The 13,191-nt window shown below is 40.9% G+C and overlaps 2 protein-coding genes across 3 annotated transcripts in view; both read left to right on the forward strand.

The window, feature by feature from the left end:
* The window catches only part of PPP1R18 (protein phosphatase 1 regulatory subunit 18), a 45,756-nt gene extending 41,976 nt beyond the window's left edge, over positions 1-3,780 (forward strand). Inside the window, exon 3 of the mRNA XM_081935716.1 lies at positions 1,083-3,780. Coding sequence (XP_081791842.1) covers positions 1,083-1,102 — 20 coding nt within the window. The 3' untranslated portion in view covers positions 1,103-3,780. The remainder of the gene's footprint in view (positions 1-1,082) is intronic.
* The window catches only part of DHX16 (DEAH-box helicase 16), a 103,283-nt gene that overhangs the window by 70,577 nt on the left and 19,515 nt on the right, over positions 1-13,191 (forward strand). The window contains exons 2-7 of one of the 2 annotated variants that reach the window (XM_081935552.1): positions 5,379-5,603; positions 8,017-8,288; positions 8,370-8,517; positions 9,922-9,978; positions 11,275-11,529; positions 12,536-12,760. In XM_081935552.1, coding sequence (XP_081791678.1) covers positions 5,400-5,603; positions 8,017-8,288; positions 8,370-8,517; positions 9,922-9,978; positions 11,275-11,529; positions 12,536-12,760 — 1,161 coding nt within the window. In that variant the 5' untranslated portion in view covers positions 5,379-5,399. Of the gene's footprint in view, positions 1-5,266; positions 5,604-8,016; positions 8,289-8,369; positions 8,518-9,921; positions 9,979-11,274; positions 11,530-12,535; positions 12,761-13,191 lie in introns of those variants that run through there. The other variant, XM_081935551.1, reaches the window with a different exon arrangement.

Genomic DNA, 13,191 nt, shown 5'->3' on the forward strand with positions numbered 1-13,191 from the left:
GAGTATCTGGAAATTCCCTGGAAATGCTTGGATTAGAGTGGATGGCAAAACCTTTCCACAATCACTCGATACAAATTCTGTCTCTTTTTCTGGGTTTTGAATTGTAACTTGTACAATATACAGACGGTATGTGTGCGTTGTTTTGTCTGATGTTTTATGTTATGTTTTGTTGTTTTATACACGAATGGTCTGTACACCGCCCCGAGTCCCTACGGGGAGAGGGGGCAGTCTATAAATTTAATAAAACCTAAAACCTAATAAACTGTAATTTGTGAGGTGAGCTAAAATGGGGTGACAATTTGTTATAGAATAGGAGTTGGAAGGGACCTTGGAGATCTTCTAGTCCAACCCCTTGCTTAGGCAGGAAACCCTACACCACTTCAGACATTATGTTTATTGAAAAGAGAAGAAAGGTCTTGTGGACAACTGCCATCATATAGCGATTAAGGAGTTTTTACACATCTGTCTGTTGTTTGACTTGCAATAGCAGATGTTGTATGTAGTGCTTGAAAGCTTCCCTAGGTTAAAAATTCCCTGCTTATCCTCATACAGTGGGAACTTTCAAGCATGTTATAGCTGGAAAGGCTCACAAATATCAACCTCTGCTGATCAAAAGAGCACATTCACTGAGCTGAATTCAAAGATTTGTTTCAGGAATAATACGATCTATTTCCATGCTAGACAGAGCTTTCGACAACCCTGAAGAAAGATTGTCCCTGAATATCAGTGTGATGATTCTGATGTCTAGAATTATATCCAGCAGTAGCAAAAAAAGGAGAGCAAAGTTTAAAAAATAATAATAATAATCAGACTACAAGTATTTGTAATTGAGATCAGATGAAACACTCATTCAGATCCCACCCCCCCTCCAGTGAAATAAAACCAACCCCTGTGCCATTATAGAGGAGTAAAAGCAGAAATGCTGTAGCTGGAAGAATAGCAATAAACAGGAGCCTTAGAAATAATACTGAAGTGCCATCTAAAGGCCTTTTTAACAAGTGCAGAAATGGGGAATGCAAACAGGAGTTGTTGTTTTCCTCATTTGCTAACTATGCCAGTATTCTTTCTTTTCCTTTTTCTAGACGAGTCCTGTCGGCGATAGCTTTTCCTTCCGGTGCAGGAAAAGGTAGAATCCAGTTCAAGATGGAAGTCGTGTTCCAAAAACCTTCGGCTGGACCTTGAATCTCTTTTTGTCTTCCAATGACTGACATACCAAGGAAAAAAAAAACAGGGACCAATAAAGACCTATCAGCCTTTTCCTACAGCTTTGAAGGCCATGTGTTTCTTCCTTCAGGAGTTACGCAGCATCTTCACCCTTGATGCGGCTCTTCTCTTTGTGTTGACCCTGAAAACAGAACCTCTTCGCTTAGGAAAAAGCATCCCACATCTAGATAGCTCCAAATGGTGCGAAATGCAGTCCAATCTAGAGGGGAATCTCAACCAATGCTTTTTCTGCCGCTCCTATCAGTCAGTGAGGAGCCTGTGGACATGTTTTAAAACTTTCCCTGAGGAAAGACCATTGAACCTTCAAACACCAAGGGCTAACATCATTGACCTATTTTACTCCTTACCATCAACCACACAGCATTTGAAAGTTTCAGCTCCGGGCTGAGGGACATTGATGTAACTTTGTCTGGTTGTTGTTGTTGTTGTTTTTCTGCTTTTTTCTTTTTGATAAAGTATCTTGTCTTGTTATGATGTTTAAAGGAAAGCAAAGCACCATATTTCGGGAGGGGAGAGCAGGGAAGGTTACACACTGCTTTTATCAGTATTCGGGAGTGGGAGGGGGGCCATTGAAGAGGACGTCAATTCAACATAGCATGACTCTAGGTGTGAGTAATATGGCATGCAACTGGGCAATGGGGATGGGCCTCTCTGTGTTTTAAAACAAGAGCACTTAGTAAGGCATGGAATTGAGCAATTAGGGAAAAGTTATCTCTGCACAGGGGGCAGAGACCGTTGTTCTTTGTGGTGGCATTTTGTGTTTTCTCTCTCTTTGACTTCAGGCTGGGGTGGTCTTGTGGGACTACCAGGCTAAAGTAAGTAAACGGAACGAGGGGGGGAGGCAGGGAGGGATGGAACGGACAAACAAAGCAGAATCAGGAGAAAAGGACAGCTTCTGGTTTTAGTCGCATCCATTTCATGTTTAGAATTCACAACTCATATGGACGTAGATGGGTGGGCATGAAGTGAAGTGAACAGAGCCATGAATGGTTAAAAAGAAATGAAGCGATGCTTTCAGGGGTGGCCACGGGATGGTACAAAAGGTCTGGATGGTGTCTACAACAACACACTCGGACTCCCCCTTCAGTTGGACAATTGTGGCTACCAAATTGACCTTTCCCCCCCCACCCCTCACCCCAGGGGACTTTGGATTATTTGGCCAAAAAAGTATTATTACTACTAGCAATAATACTAGTAATATTATTCTACCATCCATTTTGATAGGTACAGGTAGTCCTCGCTTAATGGCCATTTGTTTAGCAACCTTTCAAAGTTATGATGGTGCTGAAAAAAGAGACTTACGGCTGGTCCACACGCTGCAGTGTTCCCTTGTGATTGTGATCCAGGCACTTTTCAATCAGCTCACACTTAACAATTCTTCAGTCATGTGGCTGCCATTTCTGACCTTCTCATCCAGATTCCAACAAGCAAAAAGCCAGCAGGAGGTTGCAAGTCACAGTCACATGATAGCTTGCTTAATAGCCATGAATGATTCACTTAACGACCTCATTGCTTAATGATGAATTTTGCTCTCTCTATCATGGTTGTAAGTTGAGGACTACCTATACTTGCCATTCTGCACTGCATAGTATTTTTAACTAGGACAAATTCTTAATTAAGGTTAAGGAAAGCAAAGCCATGGTACATTTGTTTGAAGATGTTTCCCTGGCTACTTTTATGCATCACCTGAACATCTGAGCACTACCACTTAGCTTGCACACCTTGATAAAGACGTGTTCATTTTTGATGAAGAGAAGAAGGAGGAGCTATATAGCTTTTGGGTCTCTCAGGATGACCTTCCACCTTGGCCAGTGAGGCAGGGGGCAAATCATTTGTAGTGCTGATAGTAAAAAAATGAGGAGGTGGGTTGACTCAGGGAAGCTGAGGGCCAGTGAGGCCCTCCAAACCCTCCACCCTACCCCATTCCATAACCCAGGTCCTGTCTCAGGGCTGTAATAGTTCACAATTCCACCTTTTGGAACCAAAAGTATAATTCCTTTGTCCTCCTGGCTGAAAATCTGACCTTAAGATGGAAGTGTCTTCTAAATTGTCGAACAGGAATCTTCTCTTCCCCAACTGTGAAGCTTGGTTGACGTGCTCGATTAAATTACTCAAAGAATGGCACAACTCATCAATGGAACGAGAATGCAGATTGAGAGAAAGTTGATGAATGTATGGGAGGAGAAAGATGAAGCTTTAGGAACAAAAACTGTTGAGTGAAGAAGTAAAAGTTTGAATGGAAGGTGCAGAAGAGAAAATTGCATATCTTCTCTCTCCCTTCATTACTAATTTATCTATCTGTGCACCCTTTTTAATTATCATTTCTCCTTTTATTTTGCACTGCTGGGACAGCCAAACATAAAGCCCATGAATAAGTGAGTGAGTGACTGAATACTGCAGACATATTTTTCTTTGACAGGCATGTGATGGGGTCTGCAAAGATCAATGTATGTTAAATGGGGGCTGAAGAAGCTGTGTCCAGCCATTTCCATCAGTGTTTTTTGTTACATGTAATTATTATTATTAACAATAAACCATAATGATGTTGCACGATAATTTGTGGTCTTCATTCCTCTACTCACCATGACAGTTACATAGATCTTTTCCTTAAAATAGCCATCTTGAATACAGTACTTAAAAGAAATGACAATAAGATGTTCCTTCGTGGTCTGCTGGTCATATATGTTATATCCTATGCACTGTTGGAAACAAAATGCTGGACCAGCTAGACTTTGGTGTGCTTCAGCAAAACATTTAATTCTTACCTTTATTTATTTAATGAATTTATATAGCCGTTCATCTCATAAATGTGACCCTGGGCAATATATAATGAAACAAAGCGTTAAAAAGTCTAAACCACCATTAAAACAATAAAACATTCATATAAATAAGACAGGAAGAATGGATCAATATCCTATATTCAATGTAACCATCTTGCAGGCTTCCTGTTTCTATGGGATCCCCAAGTCCACGGGGATCTATGGGAAAAAACTTATTTTAAGAGACATTTGGAGTTGGGGCTAATTTCACATTAGGGGGAATGATGTTCCAGAAAGCAGGTTCCATCAGATACAAGTCCTTAGCATATGTTACCCATAACATAACTCTCCTGCTGGACCTGTTGGGACAGGTAGATGTAACCAGGGAGAGGTGGTCTCTCAAATAACCTAACCCCATTCCATACAGGCTTTGAGGGTTAAAACCAATATCTTGAACTGAACGCAGAAGCAAACTGGCAACCAACGAAGCTTGGTTGCCTACAGGTAGAGATAACTGCATGTGCCATGACTGCTCCCCTCTTTATGATCAAAATAATTCACACGTATCCCTCAACCCTGGTATCATCAAATAAATAATCCTTATGTTAAAATAAGAATGGTTTGCTCTAGGCTACTGCAACAAATAAAACATACAACAAAGGATCTTGCTATACTTCTCTCTTAGTTTTATTATACCTAATTAGGGAAGGATTGAAACTTGTTCTTGACATCCAACATATGGATTAGGACGGTGCTCCTCAGGAAAAAAAAATCTTGATTTTAGGGGGATCCAGTCTGAGGGAACACAAGTGAGGTTCAAAAATAAAAAAGGGGAGATTAAAGAACAAGTAGTACAACACTGAAATATTGTGATTGCCGATGGTTTAAATATATTAGCCCTTCTGTATTCTCCATGCACTGCAGTCTAAAACACAGAAAATGTATTCGGGAAGCAAAATCCCTGATTTCAAAACAGCTGCTCTTTTGAATGGAATTCAAGATTTCCCTATTTCCAAAGGAATATCTTTCTTCATCAGATAATGGCGCTCTCTCTCTCTCTCTCTCTCTCTCACACACACACACACACACACGGGAATTCTGGGAGTTTGAAGTCCTCCAGGCTTAAAGTCGCCAAGGTTGGAGACCTCTGGTTTAGATTAGAACGTAAGCTAGTTTTAACTGGATGCCCCCTGGGCTACTGGACTTCAACTCCCATAATTCCATTATAGAGACCGACAAACTCGAGAGCAACATAACGTAACCCTACCTTTTTTTAAACGTCGCTTTAAGATGACGAAAGCTTTGCCTTTCTGAGCTTGCTGATTGGCTCCCAGCAGCACGAGCCTGGAAATACTATCAGGCCGTTCGAAAAGCCGGGGTGAGGGGCGATTGGGGGGGGTTCAGCATCCCGCTGCAATGGCGGGAGAATTGGAACGCTGGGTTTCGAACCAGCTCCATACCCTTCTGGGGCTGAGCGAGCGCCATGTCGTTGCTTTCATGGTGGGCCTGGCCCAGCGGAGCCGGACTCCCGAGGACTTGCTCGATCGCTTAGAGGAGACCGAGACGCTGCGGGTGACCGAGCCCACCGCGCGCGCCTTCGCCCAGCAACTCTGGGAGCGGGTGAGACGGTTTGGCAGTTGAGCGCGCGACTCACTTCCAACAGCGGGATTGGGGCGGGGGGGGAGGTTTGCTGTGAGAGGCGGGGCTAATCCAGGGGTGGGGCTGTCGAAAAAGGGGTGAGAAACAGCAAGTGCACTATGGAGGCAAAAAAATAATATCCAAATCGGTATTAACATTTTACACAATAAAATGTAAAAAGAGATTCAACCTAGAAATAAGGAGGAACTTTCTGACAGTGAGGACAATCAACCAATGGGATAGATTTGCCTTCAGAAGTTGTGGGAGCTTCATCACTGGAGATTGGACTGCCATTTGTCAGAAATGGCATAGGGCAGTGATGGCGAACCTTTTCAGCACCGAGTGTCCAAACCGGAAGGCACATGCATGCCTCGGAAACCCAAAGACCAGCTGGTCAGTGCACGTGTGCGTGCCGGCCAGCTGGTCTTTGTGTGTGCCAGAGCACCGGAAACTCAAAGACCAGCTGTCTAGCACATGCATGCCTGTTTTTTGAATGTTTGGGGCGTTTTCAGAATGTTTTTGGCACGAAAACGGCCCTGAAAACAGCCTGTTTTTTGAGCCGTTTTCTGGCGCTCTGGGGCCCGTGAAGACTAGCTGGCTGGCGGGAACCCAGAAGAGCAGCTGGTGACAGCGCACGTGCTGACAGAGAGGGCTCTCTGTGTTACCTGTGACACACGTGCCATAGGTTCGCTATCACTGGTATAGGGTCTCCGGCTTGAGCAGGAGGGATTGGACTATAAATTCCCTTCCAACTCTATTAATCTGTTAAATGATAGATGTAAGCTTTCCTCCGAGTCGTCAACATCTTTTCTCAGACAAAATGGGAGGAGTGGAAGGAGAGAGTGGCTGTGAGTATACACCGGATTCATGATGGAGAGTCCCCAGATGTGCATATCGGGGTCTTAACTGCTGCTGAGAGACGCAAAACTGCAACAAGGATCTTCTTTAAAACTGCTAGGAAGACAAAGCAAAGGAATTGTTGATTCCCGTTTTTTGAATATGTTGGAACAAATTCTCTTTAGCTTTGTGGGCTAAAACAAGAGTCGTCAACCTTTCAGACTTCAGGGACCACTAAATTCATAATTTTAAATCCCACGGACCACTAATATGATTTTTTAAAAGAAGATAAATAGTATTTAGTGCAATATAAAAAATGCAAATAATTTTTCTGCGGACCACCAAAGTTTTCTCACCACTGGGTTAAGGTCCTCTTATCTAACATAAGGGATCCAAACCAGTTTGTCCTGAATTTTGTTTTGAGTTTGAAAGCTTGCAACTGTTCAATAACCATCAAAACTACCGGTCACAGGGGGCACGGTTATTATGTAATAGTAGATGGTGTCCCCTTTCCCTCCCCTTTTCTAGTTTCTTCCTTGAGCATGACTTTCAAATTGTAGACCTTTTTTCACTGATTGTGCATGTATCACTCTGACACCTTTTCCACTGAGCATCAAACAAAGAAGCTTCAAAGAGCCATAATGTAGGTAATGATTAGAAGGAGCAAGAATGTGAAAGTATTGTATATGATTACTTGAATCCACTTACTAAATTCTGTAGAGAGTAAGGAAGATGACCTTTAGAGATATACAGACAGTTGCCTAAGCATTGTTGGTGGATACTCCCTAATTCATTGAATTTTAAGAAGGAGGTGATACAACACAATCATACTTTGGCAAGTTTCTGTTATTATAGACCATCTAAATAAAGAATTTTCTTTGTGTGGTCCACTTAGTGTGGTTGATACATTCCTTGAAAATTAGGAAATCTTAACCAGGAAATGCACTGACTAGATGGACACAAACTGATAGCTATCACCGTGCAGCTGATGGGGGTTGAAATTCAAAATTTCAGAAGGGCACCAACATCACTTTTTACTGACTTCAAACTAGGAGTAGTTCTCCAGCTGGAAATGGAATGTATTATTTTTTTTTCTGCAAAAACTGATTCTTTGATGGTCCTGCTCTATAATAAGGGTGGTTGCCTCAGATTCCATTAATTTTCCTTTCTTTAGAAATTCAATAAGAAATAAATGGAAGTGTGAAAATAATATACAGCATTTAGTAATGTTGTGTTTTCAAGTATTTCGCATGAAGTGCCTAAGGGTTATCTCTAGAATATCCCATCAAGTTGTCAACAAGAAATAGAGGGTAAAGCCTTCATAAGATTAATGAAATCTTGGCAGAAGTAAGATGTGAACAGTCCAGTATTCAATATTTTACTCAAAATTAATTCAATATTACATATATACTTGGAAAAATGGGGAAAGCCATGTGTCTTCTAGGCTGGTGCTAAGGAATAAGAGCTACATTCTCAAATGGTTTATGTTGGGTATGTGTAGAAATTATAATGTTTTGGAGTTCTAACTGATATGTTCACTTTCCCCAATGGTTGATAGGTTCCACACCAGGCGCCGCAGGAGCGTCCAGCAAGATTAGCTGAGCAACAGGCCTTAGCCTTGCAGGAAAAGAATCGTTCATACACCCTGTTGGAGGACAGTGATGATGAAGAAACCGGTAAAGCAACAGCAGCCCAAAGCTCAAAGCGTCATCACGCCGCACAAGGTCCTGAGGGCAAGCAACGGAAACGGCACAAACACCTGAGGCAGCGCAAGGAAGAAGAGGAAGACAAAGACTCTGATGAGAAGCCTAGTGGAGAGGACACGGGACGGTGAGCATCCATCTCTTGCAAAAAGCAGAGTTGTGAGAAAAATAAGGAAAGCTGCAGACATTCTTGCTTTTCTTGGCCTAGGATTCCAGAGGAGGATTCAGAGGATGAATGGGACCGGAGTGAACGAGAGCGGCTGCAGGACTTGGAAGAACGTGATGCTTTTGCAGAACGTGTGAAACGCAAGGACAAAGAGAAGACTCGCAATATCCTCGAGCGTTCAGACAAGAAGGTGGGGTCTCTGCCTTTGGATTTTGCTTTCGTAATGGGGAAGCCCTTCTTGGTTGCATTTGTCCTAACTGTTCTGCCCATTCTTTTCTTATATTACCCATTTTTGCATTAGGAGCATTTCACCTGGGGATGGAAAATTTAGGTAAAAAATGGATATTGGAGAGCTATATGAACCTGCAAATACGCACACGCACACACACGCACAAACATACATACATACATACATACATACATACATATCATTAACACTGCATATATTCACGATGATTCTGTTCAGGCATAAACAATATGCAGGTTTTTTTTAATATAACCCTGCTTTAGCCATTCTAGTCAAAAGGCAGACTTGAAAGAATGTAGACAATGTTTGGTAAAAGTGGAAAACCTAAAAAGATTCCTGAATATGTTTTTTGGAACAGGAATCAGACATAGTTCTCTTACGTATCTTTGTAGGCATCCTTTCCCCTTTCTGGGGAAAGTGAGAATAGGGAGCTAAGGAAACTTGTGCAAAATTAGTGAACTGTCTGTGTTAATTTGCAGAAGTTTCAGAACTTTGTATACAACTTATGGTTTTGATTTATTTTTAAACCATGGTATAGTTCTTATTCAACATTGTGCAAGACTAATGGCTAAAATGTTAATGCTGATTCATTGAGATATGGAATCTTTTATTTCAGTCCTGCTTTGCAAGGCCTTCATTCCCAATATGGAAACATGTGACTGACTCCTTTTCAATCACTTTCAAATCTCTGCTATGCCAGCTCCAGAGTTCTCATGTTTTGGCCTTTGGTGGTATTTTCTTCCTCTTCTCATACCTGAGAAATATACCTAATACTTATATTATTTAGAAGAGGAAGTTCCACTTTCTTGCTGAGATTATTCCCAACTTTTCTGTAAGTCTCTGATAACTGCTTTGTTGCATGTCTAAATCTATAGTCCTAAAAATACAGGTAGTTCTTGACATATGACTCCAATTGAGCCCAACATTTCTGTTGCTAAGTGAAACTTTGTTAGGTGAATTTTGCCCCATTTCTTGCCACAATTGTTAAGTGAATCACTGCAGTTAATAACATGGTTGTTAAGTGAATCTGGCTCCCCCATTGACTTTGCTTGTCAGAAGTTTGCAAAAGGTGATCACATGACTCCAGGACACTGCAACTGTCATAAATACTAGTCAGTTGCCAAATGTCTGAATTTTGATCACATGACCATGGGGATGCTGCAACGATTGCGTGAAAAACATAGGTTACTTTTTTCAGTGCTGTTGTAATTTTGAACAGTCACTAAATGAACTGTTATAAATTGAGGACTACCTGTATTGCATTGAGCATTTGTTAACAAGGATTTTTGGAACTGCGGTGTTTTGAGTTATTATTGTATATTTGTTTCCTAATTACGTCGAGGTTAGGCATATGAAGAAGCTCAAAAGCGCTTAAAGATGGTAGAAGAGGACAAGAAATTCATGGTAAGAGCTTGATTTTATCATTGTTTTTAACATAAAGAATAATTTGACAGTGAACTACAATGAGGCCTTGATGGAATATGGGAGAGTACAAAAGAGACACGGAAAAAAGTGAACCAAATTGAGTGATAGACTCCTGATCAGCAAGCCTGGTCTTTAAGCAAAGAAAAGATCTAAAACGTTTTTTAAAATGTATCTTTTTTGACAAGCCAACAAGACAATAATGAAAATGTTACAAGAAAATGTTATTGTATTTTTTCCATGTTACAAACTTTTAATTTATTTATGGCCAAAAAGCGCAACTAGCAAATTAGAAATATAATCTAACATTTGACATTAGTTATACCAGTTTAAAAAGTAAAACTCATTGGTATGGTGCTCAAAACCTAGTTTTTATGGCCATAGTCTGGCTATTGCCTCTGTAATTTTAGGTTTTTCAGATGTGAGTAAAATGTTAACATACTCAAAAGACTCTCTTCCTGTTTTTGATTTTAGAATAAGACAGATAATATCCTGCAGAAGACTCATAAAATTCATAACACAATGAAATATGATTCACTGTGTCAAAATCAGTATCATTACAGGGGCAATTTTTTTAAAGAGAACAGGATTTTTAAAAAAAAATATTTTGAAAAGGCTATTTTGTGCTTATTTAAATATAAACTATTAAGATATTGATGGACCTGAAAATTGTAATTTTTCAAAAAGTTACAGGTAAACATAGAATTTTGACTTTGGCCCTTAATTACCATGTTTAATTATCAAATCATCTTTGTTTTATACAGCAAAATGTTTAGGTCATACCCCATGGAAAATAATCAGGATCAATGCCAATCTGACTGATCTTTGGATCATCTTATAAACTCTATATCTGCAAAAGATTCATTTGAGATTTCCTGAAGCAATCCGTGTTTTAAAAATGTATATATGCAACCAAAATATGCTTAGCCAAGCCTGCCTTTTCAGAGGGCATTCTTTAAATTTTCACTAGTAATTGGGCTACGTTATTACCAGCAAACGTAATCCAACTTGGAACTCCATATAAAATTTGAGATGCAATGTTTGCATTAAAAACCGCTGCAGGATCAAATCTGCCTCTTGAATAAAAAAAAATCATAGCCACCATCGTACATTTTGCTTTCAGAAGCATTGCCTTGCAATGATGTTGCCCGAACAGAGCACGATTAAATAAAATGCTCAAATAAGAAATGAAAATTGGGCTTTCACATTTCTTTTTAAAAACAAAATCATTCAGACTGTAACGAGGATAAAAACTCTTTTTCTCTTCCTATACGTCAGATTCCAGAACTACGTAAGAAATCCCGTTGGGAGTATTTAGCCAAACGAGAAAAGGATAAAATGGAAGACTTGGAAGCAGAAATAGCCGATGAGGAATACCTCTTCTCTGAGCAAGAACTATCAGCCCTCGAGCAGCAGGAGCTGGAATACAAACGCAAAGTGCGTGACTTGGCCAAACAGTACAAACAGGCTGGAGAGCAGGAGAAGATGGAGAAGCACAATCGTTACTACATGCCAGAGGAGAGCCGCAGCAAGGTAAGGGGGGTGATGTGTGCAAAGTTTGGGGCCAGGAATGGGTGAGATGGCTACTTCCCTCTTATGAGTGATAGATCGAAGAAAGGGCATAAAGTATTGTTTTTGGGTTATCCCGGTGGTCTCCAGTTAAACATTTGCAATAATCAGGGCTAGGAAAGAACGCTACCTAAAATAATCTGCAGGTAACCAGGGACCAACATGTGTGGGGCTAAATTGCATCTAGACACCTGTTGGCAACCATTGGAGGATCTGCATCACTGCTGTAGCATGTTTTCTATTGCTGAACATCAGTAAGCACGCAATTTGCTTCACTCGGAATCAACTCAATAAACTGAACACGGAAGACCAAATGTTTGGTAAATTCTGGCTTTTGTCTTCACGAGTATCCACCAGGACAGACGGGGGAGTCAGAACAATCCTTATCAGTCCCACTATCTGAAACACTTTATTAGCAGCAGCTTGTATTTCTTGCAATGTTTCTTGCTATCGTTTTATCATTTTTCTGGACTTTTTCGAAACTGAAAGTTTGCCTATCTTAAGAGCAGCTTCTCTGACTTTCTGCTTGTTGGTTTATTTTTTGATCTGATGTATTTTCAAATTTCATATCTTAGCCATTTTATATAACATTAAAAAGAAAAAAAAAAGTTGTGCATCAGAAAAAAACAAAGGAAAAAAATCTTCCAGAACCTAAAATCCAATTCTTCTCTAAATATTTTTATTAGCTTTTACTTCGGCCACATTAAATTAAACCTCTGTGTCTGAACCCAAGCACTGAGGTTCAGTCCTATTACTTGTTGTCCTTTTCACGGGATTCTGGTTCTTGGGTCAGTAGATGGAATGTACAAAAAGACAAGGGAGTTTTAATGCTTCCTGGAATTACATGCACTTGGGGATATAACTTCATACTTCTGAAGAAAATGTGCAAAAAATACTGCGCTGTTGAACTAAAACCTTGGCTACTGAGCTGCTGAATGCACTGGTGATTCTCTTTGATTTTGCCCTGCAGAAGATTCCTGATCGTTATGAGGAGCCCCAGGCAGAGGATCACATGGCTCCAAGAGATGAGCAGCGGCGCTGGGAGGAAGACCACATTGGGGCAGCTGCTCTCCGTTTTGGGGCCCGGGACGCCAATCAGCGGCATCCACGCAAAAACTATGAGTATGTGCTTGAGGAGGATGAGATGATCCAGTTTGTGAATGCTGTGCAAATGCGGGGCGCAAATCAGAACAAGGTAAGAAGGTGCAGGCTGGGAAATAGAGAAGATAAGACACTAACGTAGCCAGGAACTCCTGGTGGAAATTCAGATCTTGTCCCTGAAAAATACTTATTTCTCTGGGATGTAAGGATCAATTTATTTCATTTATTTATTCAATTTCTGTAGCTGCCCAACTCAATGAAGTGATTCTGGTCAATTGATTGGAGCAGAATTCCCCAACCTTTTGGGGTTGGTGGCCTGAAGGGGGGGGGAAGGGGAATTATTTTGTGGGAGGGGCAAGCATGTATGTGTCCAATGTTCACAGTGACGCTTGCGCGAGTGGAGCCGTGACGAAACTTGCATGAGTGGGGTTGTGGCAAGTCTCAGGTGGAGATGCGCGCACTGTCTAGCCACTCACATGGCCCAGTGGTGATTGGCGTGCGGCCCAGTACTGGACAATGGCCTAC

Source organism: Natrix helvetica, assembly GCF_964273705.1.
Source record: "Natrix helvetica genome assembly, chromosome: 1".
Lineage (NCBI taxonomy): Eukaryota > Metazoa > Chordata > Lepidosauria > Squamata > Natricidae > Natrix > Natrix helvetica.